The sequence below is a fragment of the Acanthochromis polyacanthus genome, chromosome 6 (assembly GCF_021347895.1).
Source record: "Acanthochromis polyacanthus isolate Apoly-LR-REF ecotype Palm Island chromosome 6, KAUST_Apoly_ChrSc, whole genome shotgun sequence".
NCBI classification, from domain to species: Eukaryota; Metazoa; Chordata; class Actinopteri; family Pomacentridae; genus Acanthochromis; species Acanthochromis polyacanthus.
This window is the reverse complement of record NC_067118.1, coordinates 37,072,639-37,098,722: the sequence shown is the minus strand read 5'-3', so window position 1 is coordinate 37,098,722 and position 26,084 is coordinate 37,072,639. Positions and strand designations below refer to the sequence as shown.

Below are 26,084 nucleotides of genomic sequence, written 5' to 3'. Positions count from 1 at the left end.
TTTAAGAACATTCACCAAAAATTTTGGTTGATTTTTTGGTGAATGTTCTTAAAGAAACATTCTTAACACTTCTTTTTTCCCACCAAAAAATGTTCAAAGTTTTCCCAAAAATGTTGAAAATGTGGACATTAGAAGTTGCACTGTGAAAATATATTTTTTTCCCCATATTTTCAAACTTTAAACCGGGTCACTTTTGACCTGCAGGACGACACGAGGGTTAAAACAGACTGCGACATAATGTGCAATGTGCATTTGAGATGTGGAAGGCCCATTCCTGACACATTACACTACATTTACATGAATGCTAAGACTGCAAACCAATAAAACTACCTTTATACAGCGGCTATATCTGGGAAATCAATGCACCGCTTATCATGATTTGATAACAGGACAAACAGTAGCAGTTTATAGCATCGTAATCTAATGACTCAGGATTTTATGTGGCATGTTGGCAGCCTCGTTTGAAATGTTGCGCAGGTTTCGGATACTTCTGTGTGCTTGACATCTCTCATTGTCACCTGGCCTCCTTAGGATTGGAAATGTGCTGGCACCGCACATGCTAGCCTTACGCATACACGCACTTCCACACCCGCTCACCACGGTACCGTTGGGCTGTCTTCCAATATTAATACACAAGGCTGATGATGGTGTGGGACTGTATGCTTGTCACCCTGTCACTGCAGAGCAAAGGAGACGAGAACGGGGGAGAAAGCGAAAGGGAGGGAGGGAGTAATTTTGGATGCATGGCATGTGGAGTTAGGATAACCATCTTTTCTGCAGCTCTCCTCCACCACACTGTTTGTTCAATTACCATTTACTGCAGAGAAAGAGAGGGACTCGGTGGAAGAGAGAGAGCGAGAGGCGAGGGTGAAAGAGAATAGCGAGGGTGATGGAGGAGGAGGTGCTCACTGATGCAGGGGATGAGGAAGTAGACGGGGAAGAGTTGGAGACAAGTGCAAAAATAGAGGGAGAGAGGAGAGCGTTCAGAGAGAGCAGAGGACACGGGGTGAGATTTGGTGTGGTCGTCACCTAGATGTGTCAGGTGCAGTGTCGTGTCCTTACAGCGCACGACGTGACAAATCTCACGTGTGTTTTCCTCAGATTTGCACATTAAAAAACATAAAAATCCATGCAACGTCATTTTTTTCTGGTGTAACGGTGCCGTGTGTGCAGAGCCTCTGTTATGAAACACCGCCGCTGTTTCTGCTTTGATAAGTGTCATGAGCTGAGAGTGCAGCTTTAAAAAAAAAAAACAGAACATATTCAAACAGACCATTTCCAGCTCTCTGCATGGGGTCCCAACCGTACCAAATTGAGATATACAGCGATCCACCAGCCCCTCTCATCAGCTCTCCCCCCTTCTTTCCTGCATCCCCACTGTTAAATCATAATCCCTCCCTCCTTATCTCGCTTCAACCTCCCCCCTCCCTTCAACCCCCCCCCTCTCTCCCTCTTTGGCTGACTCTTGGTCCAGTATATGGAGCAATTACAGAGATGATATCCACTGTCAGTCAGCGGCTCACAGATGAAGCTGGGCCTCTTTAACATGCTAATGGAACGCCAGATTCAATCAGGGCTTTGTATGGCAGAGGGGAGGGCAGCGCTGCTCATTAAAAAATAAATCATAACAGTGAGGCCCGGGCTGCAAACGCAAGCATCACCTGAGTCACAGAATTGGACTCTTCTCTTCCTCCCTGCCCCGTTAGAAAGCTTACCTCTTTTCAACCTTCTCTTCCCCCCGCCTCAATTTTCAGACTCACTAAGTCGGCGAGTGGCTGCGTTGACGGTGTTGGATGCGAGTGAGGAGGAGGTGGAGGACTGGCAGGGGTGCGTGAGGGCGCGGACTCTCTGAATCATCTGACAAACAAAAGAGATTATGTCAAGTCAGCACTCTGTCCTATCACGCTTTCTCAATCTTTCTGTCTCTGTTCTCGCTCCCCAGCAAGACCTTTACACAGCCATTCACACAACCTCTACATGCTGCGGCTTATCTGAGGTCTTACCTCGTCACCTTCAAGTCTCACGTAAGGTCAGAGGCGTTCCGGCATGAATTTTTTCAAGGATTTATTAGCAAGAAATATGATTTGTTTACCCTTGTGCCTAGTCGCTTTATCTTATGTCTGTAAACGCTTAATAAGAGGATTCAGCAGCTGTTGCTCAAGGTGAAAAGAATAGTTTGACATGTTGTGAAATATACTTACTCACATTCTGGTGTGGAGTTGGATGAGAAAATTGATCTCAGCCAGGAGCTTTTTAGTTCGGTTCAGCAAAAAGAATGCCCCAATCTAGCAACTACTATTTTGTGTGTTTATTCAGTAGGAAAGTCAACAACAATGCGCAACCATTAACTCCAGTGTCTGCTGCCAGGAAGTGGTCCACACGACCTCCTGTGAAATGACAAACTGCTGCTTTGACTTTGTTTTTGGCGTTGAATAAAGGTACAATGTTAATTAGTTAGCTTTAGATGCGCTGGTAGATGGATTTTGTTACAGTTTGACACAGCCAGGCAAGCTGTCCCTTTTCCCAGTTCCAGTCTTTGTGCTTAGGTAAGCAAGCTGGCTGCTGATGGGAGCCTGAAGACAGATATGTGAGAGGTACTGACCTTTTCATTTAACTCCTCGCCAAAAACCAACCAAGCATATTTCACATCTTTACAAATTTCTTGCTTTAAGTTCAGCATGTTGTTAAAGATAGTTCTCTGCTGACTTTGTGCTTCACTTCGATGAGCTTAAAAAGAAACGTCACAATTGATGTAGCAGTGAGGAGAAAATATATTTTTCCTCTAATGCAGCTCATTCTTTCAACCTCCACGCTAAAGTCTCTAAGTCAAGACTCAATCCATCCATTATCTGCACACCGCTTAATCCTCTGTAGGGTCACAGGGGGCTGGAGTCTATCCCAGCTGACTTAGGGTGAAGGCAGGGTTACAAGCTAGACAGGTTGCCAGTCTATCACAGGACCACACAGAGACAAATAAGTATAATCACATCCACACCTAGAGATAATTTAGAGTCATCAATTAACCTCAAGATGTCCCTGGAGGAAGCCGGTTTACGAATAAGCTCTGAAACAGCAGCGTGCTTCCATCTCTACGCTCGTGTCATCCTGCGGGTCAAAACTGACCCAGTTTAAAGTTTGAAAATGTGGGAAAAAATATATATATTTTCACAGTGAGACCTGTGATGTCCACATTTTCAACATTTTTGGGAAACATTTGAACATTTTTTGGTGAAAAAGAAATGTTAAAAATCTTTCTTTAAGAACGGTCACCAAAAAAATCAACCAAAATCCAGCGAAATTCGCTTATTTTTTAGGAATATTCTTAAAGAAAATATTCGAAGTTTTACTGATATGTATGTAATCACTTTAGATATTTTTAGGATCTTTATGGAAGATTTTTACACATTTTTTGAAAATATTTACAAGAATTTTCTTGCCAAATTTGGGGGATTTTTAAAAAATAAAACTGTGAAGGGAAACTTAAGGAATTATTGGAATTTTCTTCCTGAAGGTTTTGCAAATTTTCAGAAATTTGGGGAATTTTTTTGCTGAATTTATGGATTTTTTTGAGACTAGGAAACAATACTTTTTGGTGCCTGTAAATGAGGACAACAGGAGGGTTAAAGCACCCAAAAATGTATAACAGATGTTTGGTCAACATTTTAACTAAAACTTGCTTTAGATATTGCATAAGTGTTTTTCCTGATGTTTAATGATGGACAATTTCATTTACTTTCCACATTTCTTCATTTCCACATTTTAATTCTTTAGATATTCGTAAGCATACTTGGTGAAAACCTAATTCAAGCCTCCCAAACCCAAATGAGATAACTCTGTCCCCTCAGACTCCCTCCAGAGCTACACAAGACATTACACAACTGTTCCCTCAGGCTGTACAGATACTCCCTGCAGCTTGTCAAGTGGTTTTGATGCAGACATTCTGTGCAGCTGCCCTTTCCTGATCCTATGACTCTCCAGTTTGAAGCCGTGTTGCACATCACCAGGTGTCTCTGCTACCTTGCTGTAGATGATATAATGAGTGAACTACAGTAAAGTGTCCTTAAATGTCGATCCAAGCTCAGGAAACTGAGGACAGAATATTAGGCTCGGCGGTGTTTTGCTTCACAGGGGTGAAGCTCTGATGTAATTCAGCTGTCACATTTAACAAGCATATTGCACCACGTTCGGCGTCTGATATCCTCATTACTCTCATTACCATGCTGCTTTGGATAGCTTTTCAAAAGGCAAGCACTCCTTTCATCCACGGTGCGCTTTGTTTAAGATCTCTCCATGGAGGTGTGATTCATGGATGCTCAGCTTCTCTTTATTCATCATGCATCAACACTGGAGAAGGCAAGTCTGTCTGTGTGTGTGTGTGTGTGTGTGTGTGTGTGTGTGTGTGTGTGTGTGTGTGTGTGTGTGTGTGTGTGTGTGTGTGTGTGTGTGTGTGTGTGTGAGAGAGAGAGAGAGTGTTTTAGCATTTGCTACATTGTGGGGACCAAATGTCCTCACAACTGTAGGGAAACCAAAAACTATGTCACTTGTGGGGACATCTTTTGGGCCCCACAAGTTTAAACAGCGTTTTCTTGGCCATGTTGTTGTTACTGAAAAAAGTAAAAGTGCAAAAACGTTTTTTTAGGGTTAGCCATTGTTTTGGTTAGGGTTTGGTTAAGGTTAGGGTTAGGGTAAGGGTTAGGGGTTAGATATGAATGGGAGTCAATGGTAAGTCCCCACAATGATAGAAAAACATAGTGTGTGTGTGTGTGTGTGTATGTTCTTGTACTTGCTACATTGTGAGGACCATTTTCTGCATTTAACTATCAAAGTGAGGACATTTTGGCCGGTCCTCACTTTGAAACAGCCATGTTTGAGGGTGAAGACTTGTTTTTAGAGAACAGGTATGAATTGAGGTTTGGTTAGGGTAAGGATTAAGTTTAGGCAATCAGTTGTGATAGTTAAGGTTAGGGTAAGGCTCTAGGAAATGCATTATGCTTATGGATGTCCTCACTAAGATAGAAGTACAAACATGTGTGTGTGTGTGTGTGTGAGAGTGTGTGTGTGTGTGTATTGTGGTTCATGTGTCTATAGACCTGAGATTTATTACAGTCAAGATCAACCAGAGTCACTGAATAATGCATCATTCGCTATCATGGAAAAATATGCTGAATATGCCTCAGCTGAGCTCAAAGGTGTGGGGAGATGGTGTGAAAAAGCAGAAAGCTTGTTCTCGACTTTGCTTCTGCATGAGACGACCGAAGGAAAACATTGCTCTCTGCTTTGACAAATGAGCTCATATGCAGTTCAAGGAGGTTTCCCCCTTTCATTTAATGCTCTGCCTGGGTAATCAGCCTCAGTAGGGAGACCTTTTGCATGTGTTCAAACTCACAAACTACAACGTGTTGGCAAACTATTACAGCCGTAGCATTTTTACATTTCCGTTCTTGCTTTAACCTTTAAAAATGCTCGATGGCTGGGCTTGATTCTCTGAGCGCGCAGCTCTCGGAGGCGAGGTGGTGGGTGCTGATTTAAACTGAAGTGTCATTTGTGGTCACACCAATGACAAGTGACATTACAGAGGAGCCTCCCCTCCCCAGCAATTAAAGAGATTGGGCTGTTGTAGGATTGCCCAGGGAGGGCGAGAGAGCAGCGTGTTAGAGGACATGGACGTTTGCTCGGGCACACCATATTCATAGACAATACACTGCAGGGCTGAAATAAAAGCAGTGGTTTTCAAGCACATAAAGTCTCCTCCCCCTTTCTATTTGGTTGATAGCATATCGCCGTCCACCCTCCTTGGGAAATGGAAGTCAATAAAATACACTGGCAAACATTGGTAGAGGCACATTATAGCCGCTGCTCTTTAAACAGCACAGCTATATATAGAGAGAGACCTGAGATTTTTATGTTTATATATACTTATGTGTATATATACTTTTGTCTTTTTTTTAAAATCCCAACCTCCCCCTCTACCTTCACCCACCATACCTCCACTTTTTCACTTCCCTTCAGGCTGGGGGGTCTAATCTCAGAGAGAATCTGGCGCCTTTGTTGGGCTCCTCCGAAGTGTATTTGGGTTGATCCACCTGTTGTTGTTGAGTGATAGAATTCCATACCTGAGGGCAGCAGCGTGTGGGAGGTGCATGGGAATAAAGTCACCGGCTATTGTTCCACCTGGGTGTGTGACCACTGCGATGAACAAGGGAAGAAGGGGAGGAGACGTGGGAGAAATGAGGGTTTTGGGTGGGGGCTGGGTGGCCGGGAACAAGTGGGAGCAGATCCGAACAGGCTGCAGGGGAAGGGAGAAAAAAAAGGAAGAGTACATGTTCCGGTGTTCTGCATTCTCAGACGAAGAATGTCACCTTGTCCTCTTTCCTTCTGTGTCTTTTTCTATTTTTTCCCTCTCTGTCTTTTTACACTCCTGTTGCAGTGCAGTGATGTACAAAATATGTATTTGCTCCCCTCTCTGCTCAGGTCTAAGCTCTCGCTGCTGCGGTGGATCACTGTCTTTCAACAGACACAACAAAGCAATGCCCCGCTTCCCCCTCTGTAGCATTCCAACGGTCCATCCATCACTGACTCAGACATTGCCTACAGCCAGCGATATTCAGACACATCTCCTCTGGACAGCATCTGTGATCATCTTACCAACTTGAATGGCTTTTCGCCAAGGGAGGAGCATTCATTACAAAAGGAAAATACATAAAAAGACAGAAACCTGAGAAGACAGCAGGGAATTTAAAAGAGGACAGGGGAGGAACATGGAGTCTGCTGTGAAGGTGTTTGTCTTTTAGGCTTCCTTATGCCCGTCATTTATTCCCTACAGCTACAGTTTATCAAACACATACAGTACATTTAGTATGATAGTCTTGCAGAGTTTGATTTTGTCTGCTTATTTATCTGTGCATTTTTTTTGTTTCACCTTAAAGGCATGAAAGGAATACTCCACTGAAAAAACCTTTTGATTATGAAATACTTGTTGCCTGTTTTCTTCAAAGGCATCTCTGAAAAGACGCTACTTCACAGAGGTTTTTCAGCTTTTATTGTCAGGTTAAATTCACCGCAGTTAATGGCAAGTTGCAGTTAAAAGTGCCAGCCTTGTTGTACCTCTCAGTGATACAGAAAAAGCTGCATTCCTGCTGTGTGTAGCTTTCATTCTCTGTGAAAAGAATGCTTCAGAATTTACAGAACCACCTTTCAAGCACACAGGCGTATTAGATGCTCAAAAAGATGACAGCTTTTTGGTTGCTCATTCGTTACGTGAAACAGGTTTTTATGGAAAATTAAGGCTACATAATATTATTTACCCACGTAGGTCAGGGTCGGTGCTAGGGTTTGTAGCTACGGGAATGAATGCAAACACAAATCCTGACAAGGGCAGCCGCAGAGGGGTGTGTGTTTGCTCATATTTGTGTGTTTGTTTTGTGCTCTCGTTGTGACCCTCTCTCAGTGTGAACAGTGTAGCAGCGCCTCGTCTCCGGCTTCTGCCTGCGTTCAGCTGGGCAGCGCTGTTCTCTCCGTGTTCTCATCATCCCTGGCTGTCCCCACCCATTAACCCTGACAGCTATTTGTCTGTCATTATTGACCTCAAAACAGCACAAACACTCACCGTCACCGCACACACACACACACACACACACACACACACACACACACACACACACACACACACACACACACACATAAAGAGGCTGCACACTTGCCAAACCTTGCCCTGCAAAAATCATTTTTGTGCCTGCGCTATAGTTCAAACTTAATTACATGGTATGCATCACTCAAGGTGCCATGGAGATAAATATCATGTTGAAATGTAATGAGTGTGAGGAGAATTCAGACATATTTTCATTAAGCCTATTAATCCTGTCCTGAACAGGTCGGTGCTAGTTGTAACACGAAGCCCAGCACAGGGCTACTCCACCAAAGCATCATTATTATCAGCGCTGTCATTGATTTAAGGTGGAACCAGAGAAAAACTGTATATCAGTATGAGGGATATAATAGAGATGTATCATTTTACCAGCCCACCTTTACTGCCCCTGGATGGACAGACGCAGTAACACGCATCCAGTGTAAATAAGAAGAAAGGAAAAGTCTGAGCTGAAGGGTTGGATTTTGCAAAATACATTTACAGTATGGATTGTAAGTGACTCTAGAGATCAGCTTCCTACATCTTTGTGCATGTATGTGCACGTCGGCGTATGGGTGCCTCTTTTTGCACCAGCAAACAATCCCTCGTCTCATAAGAAAAAAAAAAACAGCCTCCAAAAGTTCAGTCGCTGGTTGACAAGAAGCCAGTGGGAGATTTATCTGAAGGATTAAAGGGGTGTGCATCTGTTTCTGTGGCTCAAGCACATGCATTTGCCCTTGTGTACATTCTGGACAATTGTGGACAGTGTGGATTGTAAGGCCGTGGGTTTGACAGCCAGGGGTCGGTAGGAAGGCAGGGGTATCAATGGCAGGCTGTCCTCACCTCATTCCATCCCATTATTTTTGCATTATACCTCCTCTCCTCTGCGCCTGTCTTTCTTCTTTCCATCTCTCTTGGAATCCCCAGTCAGCTCCTCTGTGTCTACCAAAGAGACAGACTGGCAATTAAATCCTCCCAGCCGTGATTCAGCTACTTAAGAGAGATCAAGGTAGGATCTTTTGGGGGGGCTTTTTAAGGCCTGCCACTGTCATATTATCTCACCAGGGTGTCATTACAACTCCATCCAGTCTGTCATTAAGCACAATATTCCCTCCTGGGAGAGACGGAAGGTTTACCTTGAAGTATATCTAGTGCAAGTATGATTGTGTGTGTTTTGATGAAGCAATGTGTGCCTGGTTTTACTTGTTAAATGTGGAAAATCTACTTTCAAAATGGACTACTGTAGAATTAAGATGGCAAAAGAGAACAGCTTGAGCTTCCTTTGTGTGTTTACATTATCGGGAAAGGGGTGATGAACTTGCATTTGTTTGTAAAAAGATGTAAACTATTCATGTAAGACTCATTAGAAGCTGTTTCAACTCTGCTTGACCTTCATGTTAGTGGCATTATTCTTTTTCTTTATACCAGCAAGTTAGCATAATACCATACATGCTGCAGCCTGTACTTTACAGTGCAGTAAATTAGTGAAATAGCTGTTCTCCAAATTGGTAGGTTTGGTAAAATCCAAAAGACCTGCAATTACTGGAGAAAGTTTAACCCCCCACCACCAATGCAGAAATATGTGCACACGCTTAAAAGCTGTGTAGTTTCTCTGCACTGACGCGAGCAAAAGAATTCGGAAACAGCTTTCTTCGCCATTTGGATATCCCAAAATATTTCACCGCTGGCATCCACTATATGGGAGTTGAGAATGTGTGTGTGTGTGTGTGTGTGTGTTCTTAAGTCTCATTGCAGGACATGCACAGTATTTTGGATTAAGGACTTGGGGCATGTTCCAACTAATACTTAGCACTGTGTTGAAGTCTTGAGCAGCAACCACTGTATCATTTTACTGTGACTAAGCGCTCATAACCTTTTTACACCACCGAATATACACAAACACACATACCGTCAGCAAGACAAACACACACACGCACACACATACCTTACACGCAACACGAATGCAAAAAGGGGAAGCCAACTCGCATTTGTGGCAACGAAACAAGTTTCAGCTTTCCCGGCTTTTCCCTGCATAATCCTCCCATTAAAGCATAACAGCAGCCGTTTCAGGCAGCAAATCAAACAGATCTTTATCTCCATCCACCTGCCTTGTCTGCATGTATTAACCTTCATAGGATGCTAGAAATTAGCATACCGTGATTAGAAAAGATGGGGAAGATAAAGTTTGATGGGAACTCGCAGTTCATAATCACATTGAGGGGCTAAAAATAAGAACTGGAAGTGACTCCTTTGAAAGTGACAGAGGGGTACAGCAGCACACTCTTGTGGTCACTTAGGGTCGACATGAAGGTGGAAAACTTCACCGTGCGACTCGTTGCACTGTGCGAGGCGCGTTACACTCTGTGCTTTCTCAGATGTACCACATCACTACCTGTGGGTCTATAATTAATTCCTAGTGGAAGCAGAGGCAGCTATCTGGAGTTAGGATGCTGCTGCCACAGCTCTCTCTGTGAAGGGAGCATCCAGGCAGGTAAGCAGCTCAGGATACAGCCAGAAGACGAACTCTCGGGGCTAATGACCTGCACAGTACTTTGTGCTGCAAGATCTTGCGGTGACAGGTGAGACATCAGGCTGATCTGGCGCTTTAAATGAATGCGAAAGAGTGTGTGTGCGTGTGTGTGTGTGTGTGTGTGTGTGTGTGGAGGTAAACTTAAAACAGAACCTGCTTTATGATGGGCACAGCTATAAAGCCAAAGAGACGTGTGAGTCAGGGGAATGTTTCCTTTCATGGGCCTGGCTGCAGAGTCCTCTATATCTGTAAAAGTGGGTGCACTGAGGTGAAAGTGGGTGTTAGGGAAAAAGTAAATTCAGTCTTTCGGAAGAGTGTGTGCGTGCGTATACTCGTGTCTTTGATGTGCGTGCATTTCTCTGCTGTGAATCAGCCGACCTCAGTGTGTCGCTGCTTTTTTCTCTGTGCATTTGTGCAGGGCTTTTGGCCAGGCCTATGATCCTGTTGATTGCGCTTGTAGTCAGGTGAAAGGGAGACACGGTGTCCTGAGAGAGAGGTTTGAAGGGAATGAGGAATGGAAAAAGGGTCAAATTTTCTCTCTCTCCCTCCTCTTCTTCTCTGTGTTCACATTCTATCATGCTGCGTCCACGGCTGAAATGAATTGGCTATTCTTGTAGACCTGGGCACAGCTGTGTACGGCACAGAATCCACACCGAACTGATCATGAGGGAGACCAGGAAAGGAATCAGAGAGGTGAGACAGAGAGATGGCAAGAGAAATGAAGATGGACGGACAGATGGCCAGCCATCGGTTTCACACTCTGACAAATATGAAATAGCAGACTAGAAAGGACAAAACAGGCATGCAAGACCACGACTGCTGTAATTATAATGAGACAGTCATTTTAGGTCACTAGAGTTCTTTTTTATTGGTTATGAAATAGTCTGTCAGCTCCAGTATGCGTCTCTGCAATGGGTTAGTCGATGTGCAAGCAGCAATCATCCTCTGCACTGTCAGACTAGGACTGAGGGAATGTTTCTACAGTTCGAGTCTGGTGCGAGGGTGCATGTGTGAGAAAGGAAGTGAAAAAGAAGGTTTGATGAGAAACTATGTTGGGGTTATGTTTAGGAAACTCTCAGCGCCGCTCCAAGTCTCTTTAAATCATCTCACTGACTTAGAGTTCTCTCAATAATGTATACATAAGCCGAGGGCAGGTTTTTCATAGGATTTAGAGCCAACAGTTAGTCAGAAATCTCAAAGTGCCCCACACACTCGGTCGATAAAGTAAATTATGGACGCTGCACTGTTAATCACCACAGCTACTGCTTGGCACAGAAGTTAAAGATGGCAAAAAATCTTTGTGAGTTGCTCTTTTATTATGCTAATCCCAGTCAGGTGCTGTGTGTTGAATCTCATCAGCGTGTCTGAAGGTAATTTTCCAACATGGAACATATGAGCAGCTCTGACTATAAATCTAGTATGTAGTCCCAGTGTCTCTCTTCCCTCTGGGCCATGAGGAGGACAGGTGCCCGCTTCACAGCACGCAGAAAGGCAAGTTGGCAGCCTCACTGTTACCTCCTCCTTCTCCCTGCCTCCACTGCCAACAACCCTGGCACATCTGTGCCTGTCCAGCATGGCTGTTGCCAGCTCCCCTGCTCCCATTGTTCTCTCCTGAATGCACCGAACGCCCATGGGAAAGAAGGCTGAACACAGTGTGGCACAACCTACACAGCCTGTTAGATAATCTCAAGACATGAAAAGATTCTCTTAGCCTAGATTCTAGAAACAGCTTTTTGTCTTGCAGCATCGGCAAGGAAAACACCCCATGGTGTTTTGTCAGTAGATTTTCCCCACATCAGCTTTTTCAGGAGTTAGACATTCACTAAAGTGAACAAAGCCCTGCATGAGCATAATAACCTTATATGCATATATTGATGGAATTATATTTTATGATTTACAAAACAGCACATTGCCCCTCATGTGTCACGTGAAACCTCCTTAAGCATTTTGTTTTCCCTCGATTGAATGGATTGATTATGCATGAGTTAGCTGTTCTTTTCTCTATCTTTAGTGCACTGGTTCATAATTCTTGTATTAGATGGGAAACATCGGCACAGGAACAGGTAGTGACCATATGAAAACGTTCTGTAGCCCATCGGCTATTTGCACTTTGCTTGTATTTTATATATTGCCTCCACTTGCTCAATCCCAAACACAGACACACACATAAAGTTAGGGAATTAAATGTGCCACATGGAGAAATAGGACTGGGGAGAATTTACTTGTGTGTGTCTGTGTGTGTCTGTGTGTACATGTATTTCTGAAGTAGAGGCGGGAAAGTGGCCAATAGCAGATTTATCAGGGCAACGCAGGCTTGCGAATTATTCCAAATAGGAGAATCAGTCGCTTTTCGCCTTTGATCTCTCTTCTCCCTGCTCTCTAATTTTAACCCTCCTTCTTTCCTTCGCTACACTCCGTCTATGCTGCAGCACTTTTCATTTTTAACCGTTTCCTCCCTGCCTCCACTTGCAGTGAGCATGTCTTGTCCCTTATTAGTCGCTTTTTCTTCCTGTTACGTCTTCTATTCTTGGGGAGACCATTATTAACATGCAGTCCGCAGCTCTCACTGCTGATTCTAGCCGAAACCTAAATCAAAATTCGAATCAAGGTCCATAACGGTCCTGACAAAGACCGAACATAAAAGCTCAGGCAGAGACACTCACTTCAAACAAGCCACTGGCTGCAACACCGAGCCTCCTGACGATGTCCCGCAGGCAGTTTAAGAGCTCTGATTATGGCCCATGTGAGCCTGGTAGGATTCCTGGCATGTCAGGAGGTTTAACAACATCCAAATCACTGTCCAAGCCCTCTCAGCTCTTCCAGACTGGCCTGTCTGTCAATTTGTCTCATACAGACGTTCACACAGATCAGGATCCAACCGCCAGTAGGCAGAGCAGAGGAAGAGAATATCTGAATACACAGAGTAAAGACACTGTTTTATCTTCACTTAATTCTGCATGCAGTAGTTAGCTTTAGCATTACTCAGGGCTGCAGCTTACCGTTATTTCATTGTCGATTGTCAAGGATTTCTGTTCTTTAATGGTTTGGATTTATCAGTTAATCAGGAAAGTTAGTCCTTAAAATTGCCACAAATTCCAGTAAAATACTAATTACGCTTTCCTGAAGCCAACAGCTGTGATTTCAAATTGCTTGCTTTGTTTGTCCAACAGCCTACAAACCCAAAAAATTATCAATTTTGCCAAAGAGAGAAAAGCAGCAAATCCTCACATTCAAGTAGCTGGAGCAAGTGCATCAAAAATCAGTGGATAAACTCAGCACTTCTGTTGAAGCTGCACATGTAGTCTGACTACAGCAGCAGTGTTATGTAAACACTAGCGGTGGTTTATTGTGTCATGCACTTGTCTTGTTCTGCTGTTGCATGTCAATGGATCATTTTAATCTTTTGTCATTTTTAATGCAGGATTTTTTCATTACACAGAATCAAGCCAAGTGAGATTACAAACCAACATACGTTGCATCACACGCTGCACAAACAATGCGCACAATGCAGTGGAGGTCACACAGCTGCACTCCTGCACCATACAACCGTTTGTCTGATTTACACTCTGAGAAGATCCCCAAAGAGAGATTAAATTAATGGGGTAATTATACGCTGCAGCCACATGCTGATTTATGCACACTGACAAACGCACACGCCTCCAAACACGGACACACACACACTCATACATCCCCGATGGAACAGATTCTGCCTTTGCTCGAAGGACGACTGCTCCTCACTCCTGTCTGCTCCTCAGCTCCATTCACTTCCTCACATTTCAGCTCCTCCTGCTGCTGCGGAGACACGTTCAGTTCTCCGGTCAGCCAATCTCTCTGTCTGCCTGCCAGACACTCCCTGACCCGCTGCCAGCAACAGTCTCCATGTTCAAGTGCAGACTCATTGGGGAGCTGCTAGTATTACTACTGTGCAATTTCAGCTAACAGAGTGTCACTGCTTTCAAAAGAAGCGCACACACACACACGCCTGCACCAAGACTGCATCCAAGTAGCAAGGCATTGTACAGACTTATGATAAATGTAGTCAGGAGGTGGTGTATTAGTCATGTTTTTAGTGGCGCAATCCCAGAGGATGAGCTGCTTTCATCAGTCATGGAGGTAGAGGTGGAAGAGAGAAGAGCTACAGGACCTCCCACTCTCTGTCATCACAATAAGCTACTCTTAGAAGGAGCTTAACAGACTGGAAACTGCATGTTTGTACCTCTGAGAAACTGCATATTTTAAACATCCCAACAACACTGATTTTTAAAAATATTTTATTCAAATGCACGCATAACTGCTCTTGTGCGACAACGCAGGGTTTAAGATTGCAGAGTCATCCTGTGTTGCTACGATAAGTACAGTGCACCAGCTGGAAAACCAACAGGCATAATGCCTCTAACTTGTTTCTCATGGTGGAAGAATAACTGTGTGTGTGAACATGAGTTTGTGTATTCATGCATGTGTACGTTTGTGGCTTGTTCAGTGGGGGAAACTTACACGACAAACTAGACATAATGATGAAGTCCTCCCTACCTCGAGGCTTACAGATGCGCAGCAGAAGGCAGCTGAGGCAGCACTTCCAACTCCAGCCTGTCAAAGTCTCTCTCTCTCTCTCTGTCCCTTTCGCTCACTGTTTTCTTTAATCCAAACTTTTTCAAGACACCATCTGCTAACATCAAATTCTTCCATGTGGCAGGCACAACATTCCTCTCTGATCATATTCAGTTGACGCAAAGCTTGATGAAAATGCAGAGGTGTCAAATAACGCCCAAATTACCATGTGAAAGTGTGGAGGCAGGTAGAATTGCATTGCAGTAGGCAGCAGAGCGAGGGACAGCAAGTAACGGAGCGAGGGAGCAGCTTAGAGCAATCCCAAAAAGGAGAGCGGCAGAGCTTTAAGTCTCGGAGGAATTTGAAAGCCATAGAAATCCAGTTGCGGATATTAAGAGGCTTAATCTAAGAGCTTGCTGAGGCTGAGTTTTGCTGTGTGGGCCCCATCACTATCATCCTTGACAGAGGTTAGAGAGGAGACGAGGGAGGATAAGGAGAAGGGAAGGAAGAGGAGGCAGATGGGAGCAATGACGAGAATAGGGAGCCGTGTATCATTAAGACAGCCTCACGTGCTTTTAAAGGAGAATTAAACATTAGCTTAGTGCATGTTTGTGTGCTTGTGGGTGAGTGTGTGCAGGGTACTCTTGCAGTAATGTGTTTCTCAACTCAAAAGTCACCATCATGTTAGGCACAGTCAAAGCCGGGGAGCATGTGTCAGGCACGAGTAGAGGAATCAGAGTCTATGATTCATTCGTAGCATAATTAGAAACAACTAAGAGATCCAACTGTAGTGCACAAGTCGGGATGACATAAAGCAACACATGCTGAGATGAAAGTCATTATCATCAAGCTGCAGATGCCTCCCAGGAGAGGAGAGGAGAGGAGAGAGGAGCAGACTGGCAGGCAGGTGGATAAGAGGAATCCCCACTGCCTCTGTGCCATTCTTTTCTTCTCCTCGGCATTCCTGCTTCATTTGATGTGAATGTTTTACTATAATGAAATGTTCCAGCGAGGTGATTTCTACAGAGTCCGCAAAGCCGCACCGTTTTTTTTGTGCGCAGTAATGCCACACTTTGACGCTTCAGTCTTGTCAGCTTGTCAGGAAAACCAGACTGTCTGTCCACAGCAATCATTGGAACGTCCTCAACAGCTCAAGCTTTTTCTCACAGTTAGGAGATTGCATGTTGCTCTGGGGTGTCACATAGCTTCGCTCTGTCCGCAGAGAAGTAATTGCTTTTTGCAGCGCAATTATAGCCCATTGTGCTTTTTGGAATTCAGCCGCATGTGTCGGGAAACAACAACACCTGATCTGCCATAAGCTACACATGACGTTTTTTCTGTCTGTTTTATTTATGATCCATACCTATGAGTAAATAGCTTGCATAGTTATGTATCTCTGCCTCTGTCTTGTTCTCTGTATAGGAGGCATCAACCGGGCTGGGGCAGCAGTGCCGACGTTCCTGCGGACCCCTACGGTGATCCAGCCCCACCTGGACATGAAGCCCTTCCTGCAGTTCCCCATAGAAACCCCCCCTCCTCCGCACAGCATGAGCCTCTTCCACAACTTCAACACGGTGAGAGTCGACACAGACACAGAAACAAACACACACACTGCAGTCTTTTAAGTCATCCACTGCAGTAAGGAAAGCACATGAGAGACCTCTTCCACCACAAAATGTAGGAACCTTGCAGCCTACTACGTGCAGGAGGTTACACTATTATTACCTCCTTTATGACTCCACATTCAGTACTATATTTAAATGTGTGTAACATTTAGTTTTAAATACATTAGCTGGCTTTTAAGTGTGCCTTTAAATTGTTGAGTTTTGCTGCTACAGCTGCATTAAAAATGCATGCTGAGCCAGTCAGGCCTTTATACTGGGGAGGCAGGGCATTCCCAAGACTGCATTATTTCATGTGCACACACTCTGGACTTCCTTAAATCAAAGCTTTAAGAATTAAAGAGCAGTTTTAAGGCCATCCTTATAACTGTGTGTACTTCAAACACCACAGTTTGCTTGATGTGGTATTTATTTTAACAGAGCGGGATCTTCCTGTTCCTTCTTCCTCAGGCTCTAACTAACATCTGATCATTCAGATTAGACCGTAGAGACTTTTACTATTTCACCAGCTCAGCGTAATGTGGGGCTTTCCCCTCCAGACTCTGTTGACCGTTGTTGGCACACTTCTCGTCAGCAATACATGTAAACTTTGTATGTATTCTTTGGGGCAGTGCTATTCCTGGGCCACGTCTGCAGCAGAGTTTTATCCTCTGCGTGTCTCAGACTGGTATATTTGGCTGCAGTTTCCAAAAGGGCAAAATAGCAACCCTCCTTCTACTAATTAGAAATATCTGGCGTGTGCTTTGACCATGCATAGTGCTACAGTAACATGAGTCCAGACACTGTTAAACACATTCGAACAATAAAAGTCATTTTAATAGCCCTCGGTGGGCCATGACATAAGTGGGAGCATTTCCACCAAACTGCACTACACCCAGCAGACAGGGATTAATGGAGATGCTGAAATTAGGCAGGCACTCGGTTTCCACTCTTTCCTCTGTTAGCACAGCCCTAAAATCATTCTTGCTTGCTCTTTCTCTATTCTGTCTTGCTGCTTCCGCAACGCTCCCTCTGGATCTCTGTCTCGCTCATTCTGTAACATGCCTCCGCTCCCCATCCTCCTCTTCAGAACGTTAACTATGTCTGAAGGTCCACAGGGACGCTGTGAATGTTAATAGCTGTTGCTGCCGAAGACTGCGAGGCAGCCCCCAGTGACTGGTGTTTTACAGCTCTGTGGCCAGGAGATGGGGCCATAGGAGTGGCTTGGAGGACATTCTGACCTTACAGCTTCATTCCACACTACCACAAACGTAAACGGGACTCAACGATTTTACTGCAATGCATTAAAAACAATAGAGAAATGATAGACTGGGACACCCACCCTAATAGTACAGTTGGTATTTGATTTAAAGGTCTAGGAAAAGATCGTTCGGTGCCTGAAGTGTACAATTTCAGCTGTTCTGAATCTGCGGCGTGTAGAGTATGCTGTAAAAATGGAGAATAAAAGGAAACTACTTTGGATGCTGCAAATGAAGGCTCCGTCTCAATGTCTTTGCTATGGAGGAAGTGATAGCCATCAGCTTTTTCCCAGAGATGCTTTATGTTTAATTTAGTGTTGTGTAGTTGAGTGTGTTTATAGAGGAAGACCTTGTGTAAGAGAGAAAGCTTCTGCGGCTCTGTTTACATCGCAGACTGTGTTTTTATGGCTTGTTAGACTTGAACAGAGGGCGAGCTAGGGTTATTTTACATACCATTTCCGGTGTCTTAGATGCTTCCTACTGCCTTTACTGCACCAACACACTGTGTCAAATCTAATACGCATAATATTTCCATAAAGATGCAGCATTATAGCAGCAATAACACTGAGAAATGAGCCTGCGCTGCACTGGCAGCTAGTTATTCCTTCATTCAGTCTTAATAAGTGATCTGTGCTGAGTTTGTCTAGTCTTAATGAGACTCCACTTCACATGGAGGGTTATTAGCCCCGTAGCAGAGGAATGGTCTCTCCTAAAGCCGTATGCAGCTTTAATAGTCCTCTAATGTGATTTGTCCTCTACCTGCCTGTCTCGCTCAATGTGCCCGTAGACAGTGACGAGGCTGAATTATTTATCTGCAGCAGTTGGTTCGGGTATAGACGCATGCTCGCACACCTCTGGACGCCTGCATTGACGTAGGCCTGCTACTACAAGGCTGCAAAATCAGGAATTTCCATCGAGTCTAATCATGCAAAGCACACCTGTTGAATCTCATCTGTCATCCAGCCTCCGTTTATCTCTTTTTCCAATCTCTTTCTGAAAGACTTGATTTTTGCGGCACTCACTTTTCCCCAGACCAACTGACTGATCATCTCTGCAGGTTTCAGCAGCACGAGCAATCAACCATTTAGAATGTATTCGATCCAGTTCCTTAGTCATAACACCTCTTTCGTGCAGGTAGGCCTGGCTGAATATGTAAGCCTTTCAACTGCTGTTGCAAGTAAAGCATCTCATTTTATTCATTTGTGACTGAAGGGGGGGTTGGTGGGCAATGCAAAGGCTCCGGTGGCTGATAATGACATTTGATAAGAAGAGTGAGAGTCAAGCAGGAGGACAGTAGGACACACGATCCTGGCTGCATCTGGGGAAGATTGAGTATGCATGAAGAAAGGGGAGAGAGAGGGGGAGAAAGAGAGAAGGGGAGGAGAAAACTGGAAAGCAATGAGAGGAAATGCACTATAGGGAAGTGTGAGACAGAGAGAAAATAGTTGAGAGTAGAGGAGGAGGAGGTTGGACAAAAAGGGAAGGCACTCGATGATCATGTGCTGAAAAAAAAAGTAAGTAAGGGAGTAAGTAAGGGAGAGCTTTCTGTTGCAGCATCTTAAAGAGAAGCAGAGTGTGCTTAAAGGAGGAAAAGCAAAGAAACCTCAGTTTGCAATGCATCACTAGGCACAAGTGGTGTTTTTTTTCTCTTTTCTTTTTGTAAGCTAGTCTGTATTCAGCATATACAACCCACCAGTTAGCTGAATGAGTGAGGAAGGTGCACCACTCACTCTCAGCCTCGCATATGCTGGGACCCAAACACACACCTCGGCCCGCAGCACACACACAGGAGGACCAATGCAGCTTCAAGCTTCTACAGACACGGAGGAGAAGAAGGTGAGTAGCATCAATTCTTGGAGCTCTTTGCAGTCCCCCCCCCCCCCCCCCTCTTTATTTTCCACCCAACTGTGCCTTCATCTGGGCACAACTCAAAAGCTCTGCAGAACTTGTGCTTCAAAGGCTGCTTTTTATCTGGCACAGCGTCGAGCTCACTGTGACTGCCAGAGTGGTTCTACTGAGAATCACAGAGTGGTGCATTCTTCACGGGTGGAAATCAACCATTCCAAACATTTTGTTTCGGAGAACTGATCAAACGCGAAAGCAGAAAGGCTGGTAAGCAATAAAGAGTGGGTGAAAATAGTTTAAGGTTCAAAGTTAGCTCCATAAAAGAGGATGCTGGTGAGTTTAGGTGAATGTCTGTGTGCACTGCCAGCTGATACTTGGATGCTCTTAAAGCTGTTGACATGTTCACTGAGTGATTCAAAAGTCAGCGGTCTGTGTGGTTTGCTTAAATCTGCCAGTGCTCTCACCGCATTCAAACTTCAAGTGACAGGAAATTTCCATTATTTTTCAAGATGACTATATATATATTTCATTTGCTTATTGGATTTTAGGGATATTACTGGACAAAGTCAATTTGGAGTACAGTCGCTGGTGTTCTCAAAAAATGTGAGTGAGTTTTGGAAAATCCCCCTGCAGTTACATCATCGTGCGTTGCTCCGATTTCATGAGAACATGTTTTGGAGAGTATCTGAGTGAGGGGCCATGTGAGCTGCCTTCCAAAAAGCCTCGTTGGCAGATGGACTGTGTTTTTAACAGCTGAATCAACTGGAAGGATCATAGCTGACCCACACCCAGAACACTGGACTGACTGGCTGATGAGAAGCCCATGATTCATGTGTACAGTTACTCCAGCAGGCCTGTTCAGCCTCTCGTTAAACCTGCTTCAGAGACTGGCTAGCGGGTCACATTACGGACACCCAGAGCATGGAGTTGCGGTAACATATGACAGATATTAGAAGGATTTGGGATGAGGGTGGTTTATTTTAGTCCTTGTGTTTAATTTTTTTGTTGGTTTGGATTGGCTAATGCATGTTCTTGTTGAGCAGTTCTTGCTGTGTAGCTGCATAGACACTTATCAGTCGTCACTGCTCGGTATCTCCTCCACCCCCAAACTCCCTATTCCATCTGAATTCACAGCAGCAGCCGCAGAGCTTGCTTTAGGCTGTTTCTGGGGAGAGAAATAGAGGGAGTTGTGGAACGTGGAGTACGGGAAAGAGAGCCAAATAAGATAAGAATGTGCGATGTGAGGATGTCCGGGTTGGGCCTCTTGCTCTCTTTCTGTCTCTAACTGGACTCTCTCCCATTTCTCCTTCCTTTTCTTTTCATCCCAGTTCATCCACTACTCCAGATGGTGTGTTTCTCTACTGTTCTGCCACCCAGCTAAATGTCCTGGGGCTCCTCCCCATATCTTTCTTTCTTTTTAACCATTATTTTGGAGTTGCCAAGTAACAAGCACTGTGCAAAAATTCTAGTTCTTGAGACTATTCATTTCTGCGACTTTATTTTTCTCGGTCACGCCTCAGGCCATTGAGCCATTTGTATATTAGATGAGACTATGTGTCTGAGTGTAAGACAGCTTTAGGGAGAGGTTGGTGATTAGCCAAATTAAACGCATGAAGCAAACTGAATCACTGGGAGTGTGTCAGGCTTCAAACCAACAGGCTTGCATTAAACTTGGAGGACTAACTGGAACATTCCCTCAGTGCCTTATGAATTCAAAACAAAACATCTTCGCAATTTTGTTTTTCAGGCTACAAGTTTTCGATTTCTTTGTTCTTTTTTGCGAAACCACACTTTACCACATCATTTTCATCACCATAGCCTGCTTTAGCCACTGAAATGTGCCAGACAGTTGCCTGTGGTGAAGATCTGTGCCAGCCACTGAATCCAGACTAATGCTAAGGTCAACTAACAGTGATTACCAGATCAATTCAGCTTCAAACACAGACAAACAATTGGAATGGAACCCTTTTAGATCAGTACAGGCAGGGTCTTTTGTGTCTGGGACACAGTTTATATTGGGAGGATTAAGCGCCGACATGTTGGATGGCCGCTAAGCGAGTTAGTTAAATTTGTACAAGGTGCTTAACACCACACAGATGATGGACATCCCAGCTGAAACAATTAGCACGGGGGCCTGATGATGCCACAATCTGGTCCGGATCAGAACAATCAGATGCCTGAGCTCAGGGGTGCAACAGGTGTTCCAGTTGTAGCAACATGCTGTCAACACCACTGTTTGCTGAACATAAACACAGACATGGGGTAAACACTGGACGGACTCTGTAAACACTCTTGTCTGTGCACTTTATCCACCCTGCATGAGGCCTTTTAGACTTTCAAAATCAGTCTCTTGTATAGAAAAACTGTGCACGCTTGACCCCACGCTGACCTCTACAGTCAGGGGTGAAGGTCGGAGCACTTTCACCTCTTTCATCAGTATGATAGACTGACCTATCATGTTGTAGCAGCAGGACTTCGAGAGCCCATCCTGCAGAGTATGAATCATAGCTCACACATTTCTACTCTCTCTCATGTCATTCACTCTGGCAGATGGATCCAGTGCAGAAGGCCGTGATCAACCACACCTTCGGAGTTCCTCTGGTCAAGACCAAGCGGCCCGTCATCTCCTGTAACGTCTGCCAGATCCGCTTCAACTCAGAGGTACAGTGCAGCAACACAAACACTGCTCCGCTCTCCCTCCATCGCTCATGTTCTCTTCATTTCCCATGTGGCATTAAATACGCTGCATTTTTCTCTTTATACACATTCTCCTCGGGAATGTGTTGGAGGCCTCTCTGTCCTGGTTTGCTCTACTGAAAGCGGATATTGACCCAGAGGACGTGGTGCATTTGTTTGGGCTCTGTTTTGGCGACGGACCCCGGTGGACTTTAGTTTATTTCAAAACAGTGTAGAGTTTAGCAGAAGTAATAATCGCTGCAGCGAGAGCCAGATTGATAAGAACGCGATAAATCTGACGAAGATCTCGAACTTGCTGACATTAGCATGCCATGAAGTCAGAATCTCTTTAGAATTAAATGCAGCAAGTTATTCTTTTCAAGATGTTGTATAGAGCTGTCAATTAATTATAACAGCAGTTTCATCTGTTAGCCCAGATGGTGTAGTTTATCTAAGCTCATAATTGGAGTTTAATGGCACATTATACCCTTGGGCAACTTGCATACATGACTGATGACAATTTAATGAAAGCAAAAATCATATGGAAGTGTTTTATGATTAGCGATGCCAAACTATTCCCAGTCTTTTCTTTGTTGCACAGACAAATAGGATAGACACATGACAGCGTCAGCGCCAAATGTCATGTGTGGAGTGTATAATTTGGCTGTGATTCTCCGTATTCAGTGGTACAGACTTGAGGGCCAGGGCGTGCATCCATCCACAATACACAACATTAAGGAGTGGACCAGCGCTATATATACTCCTCACATCTACAATCATGGTTTCCATGTGGTCAGGGAGCTGTAGGGCTGTAATCTTCAGCCTCCTCTTTGCAGGGTTCTCTGCTGTATATCTTCACAGGCAACAGGAAACCGTTAGACAGAAATGTTTAGATAATGAAATACTTTGAGACCTACGGCTAGCGATCAAATACCGGCTGCTTTAACGAAGACGTGTTCTGCTGGATCAAGTAAGGACAGTAAATCAGTGAAGAGTTTAAAGACTTTAAATATTAGATTTCATGCTTAAAATTGTGCTTTTATGATGACAGCTGAAAGGAAATTGCATCAAGCTACAGAAGAAGCACCTTAAGTGTACAGAACAGAATGTAGTGTTTTTTTCCACATCACGCCAAAATATTAAAACTAAAACAAGCACTATTTTGTCCATACATAGAGGAATATATCTGGAGAGTATATGCAGAGTGAAAAAAGAAATACTATTTACTGCATTTGGCTATGCTGTACATGTCAGAGAATACTTCCCTTTATTTATCACTCACTGACACGAACCTGAGAGGGATATCTGGCTGTGGTCTGCTCCCTTCTCAGAGAGGTGACTCTTCCTCATGGAGCCATTAACAGTATGAATCATCAGGAAAGGGATTCAAGCTGTGACTTGATGGCTTGATATATTCAAGCGAAGCTTTCTCTTTTTAACAGTTAAACCTCTTATTTCAAGACCTGGCCACAGGGGCAGCATAAAAACATACAGTAGACACAAGTAAACTGGTTAGTGTAAGATGCATAGATGTAAAAGGCTTGGTTTTCCAAGACAATATAAATAAAGTAAATCAACAAGAAAGCACTCAGAGAGTGCAGTACTCGCCCAGGCTGCTTAGTCGTTCTATCATTTCCGACGGCTGAAATCTTGAAAAAATCGTGGCAGAAATCACGGCACTATAGAATGTGGCCATTTAATGTAGATTTACTCACGAACAAAAACACCTTGCGCTGAGCACAGTTGTGTGTTATGCATTCGTATGTTATGTACGCATACTGAATCGGGTGACCTAAATATGTAGCGGGCGGTGGGAACTGATGGGACTCGGAAACACCCCTACAATTTAATCAGTTGTTCCTTGTTTCATTTCAAATGGATAAGTCCAGGTAAGTCCAGAATGGTCAATTTGTAGTAGAATCGCAATCATGTGATCGTCAGTAGGCAGCTGATGTAGTGCTCACTTGTAGTCATAGTTACAGTGACGCTGTACCGCTAGCTTGCAATGCTACAGAAATGCTACAAATCTGTGGATCCAGACTATAAGCCACACCACTGCTAAAATCTAATCAGTTGGTCCCTGTCATTTCTGACCTTCCCTAAAAATTTCATTCAAATCCAATAGTCAGTTTTTGAGTAATGTTGCGAACAGACAGACAGACAAACAGAAAAATACGCCAATCGTCACAGAACTCCACCGTTCCTTGGCAGAGAAATAAATGTAGAAGGTATTACATAAAGATATTTATGAGCATTTGGTCACCTCATTGACGCTCATTTTGCATTCAAGCCTGTGAATCATTCGGATTGTGATCGTAAGACGGCACCGACTCTCTGCTGTCATTGTCACTTCTACTTCCAGCAAACACAGGAAAGAAAACATGCAGCAGTATATCAGAATGTCAGACTTGCAGCTGTTTGTTGTTTGCGCTCATCTGCTAAGCTTGGCCAGAGAGAAAGTGTCCCCCTTACTGCCATAGAATCACTACTCACCCACATTGTTTTCTTTTGCATAATGTTGAGTAAGGGTGAATATTTCATGGATCAAACAATAATACAGTGAGAAACACTTCCAAGAAAGTCTGCACTGCATTTACAACCTCAATTTGCAGTTCACGCATTGCCCTTGATGTTGACATTCTCGGTCTTTATCTGCCATCTGTGAGCTGATTGGGTTCCCCGTAGGTCAGAGAAAGCAGTGGGGTCTTACTATGTAATGTCATCATTGCGTTTGTCTTCAAAAGCTCCAGCTTTGCCTTCCTGCTCCCACCCAGTGCTCCCCTCATTTCACACATCATTTTGCCATCATTCATTCATCCCATTTGATCTTTCGCTACTGCGCCTCTCTCTGTTTCTCTGACTCCCTCTCTCTTGGCAGCCCTCTCCCCTTATTTCTATCTGTCTTCCTCTCTCATGCTGCATTATTTACAGTGTGGAAATGCCTAAAATTGCCTGCCACTACTTATTATAAGATGCATTCGTCAAGGACATGGATTAGTGTCTGGCTCTGACAGCCCCAGTGCATCTTGGGAAAGTGGTATAGAGGGGACTTGGAGGGGAAGGACAGGAGGAAAGGGTGGGTGAGGGAGGGTAGGTTTCCACCCCCTGTCCCTGCATTGTGTGACAGTGTGAGGTGCTAAATTGTGGTTTATGCAGAATAACCTTGGTGGCATGCTGCATTAGTGACATCACAGGCTCTGTGGCGCTGCATTGAACAGCGTCACAGCTGCAGCAGATGATATGCATCTCTTATTTTCAACCTCTTCCTCGCTCCCTTACTGCTTTTCTCCCCTCTTTTTTCCCCCAACCCCCTTCACTCTGCTTCCTGCTTGTCCTTTTTTCTCTCCCTTTGTGTCATGTGAAGCTCCAGCTGTACAGTAGCGATCTTTAACATCGCAGCCTCCCCCTCAGATTCATGTGGCGCTTGTTTAGTTGGAACCCTCTGCATAATGAAACAGAGGCATCTCTCTGTGATTTTTGTCTCTTATACACCATTCCCATTCTCAGTACAGCTCTTTACACCACCTTCCTTGTCTTGTTCCACCATGTCTGCTACATCCTCCTTTCATTCTCTCATTCTCCATCCAGGACCTCACACTGACACTCAGCTGCTTGCACTTGATCCCCTCTGCTCTTTTCACCAAAATATACCTTTCTATCTTTGCACATTACCTCCTTCACCTGAGAGATCATTTCTCTTTCTCTCCTTCCCCTCCTCCCTTGGCTCTCTCCACCTTGATCTGCAGGCTTTGCTAGAGCAGCTCCTTAAGAGCCCTTTGACGGGGTACAGTTGCAGCCCGAAGTGTCACCGCGATTTACGTGAAACGTGATCTCCCGCTGCAGCCAGTTCCCCCATGTTTACCGTGCCAGCTCACGTCCCAGATGCTATCAGACACATACACATAACACAAACATACATAACCGGGCTCAGTAACATTACTCATCACCCGCTGTCTGCTATGCCCAGCTGGTTTATATCCACACTTGAGCCTGTGGTCAGT

General features: G+C 44.3%; 1 protein-coding gene across 4 annotated transcripts in view; it reads left to right on the top strand.

The window, feature by feature from the left end:
* The window catches only part of znf385a (zinc finger protein 385A), a 61,131-nt gene that overhangs the window by 17,071 nt on the left and 17,976 nt on the right, over positions 1–26,084 (top strand). Inside the window, exons 1-3 of one of the 4 annotated variants that reach the window (XM_051949773.1) lie at positions 10,185–10,203; positions 16,125–16,276; positions 21,958–22,068. In XM_051949773.1, coding sequence (XP_051805733.1) covers positions 16,199–16,276; positions 21,958–22,068 — 189 coding nt within the window. In that variant the 5' untranslated portion in view covers positions 10,185–10,203; positions 16,125–16,198. Of the gene's footprint in view, positions 1–10,184; positions 10,204–16,124; positions 16,277–18,979; positions 19,399–19,558; positions 19,675–21,957; positions 22,069–26,084 lie in introns of those variants that run through there. The other 3 variants (XM_022199272.2, XM_022199273.2, XM_051949774.1) reach the window with 3 other exon arrangements.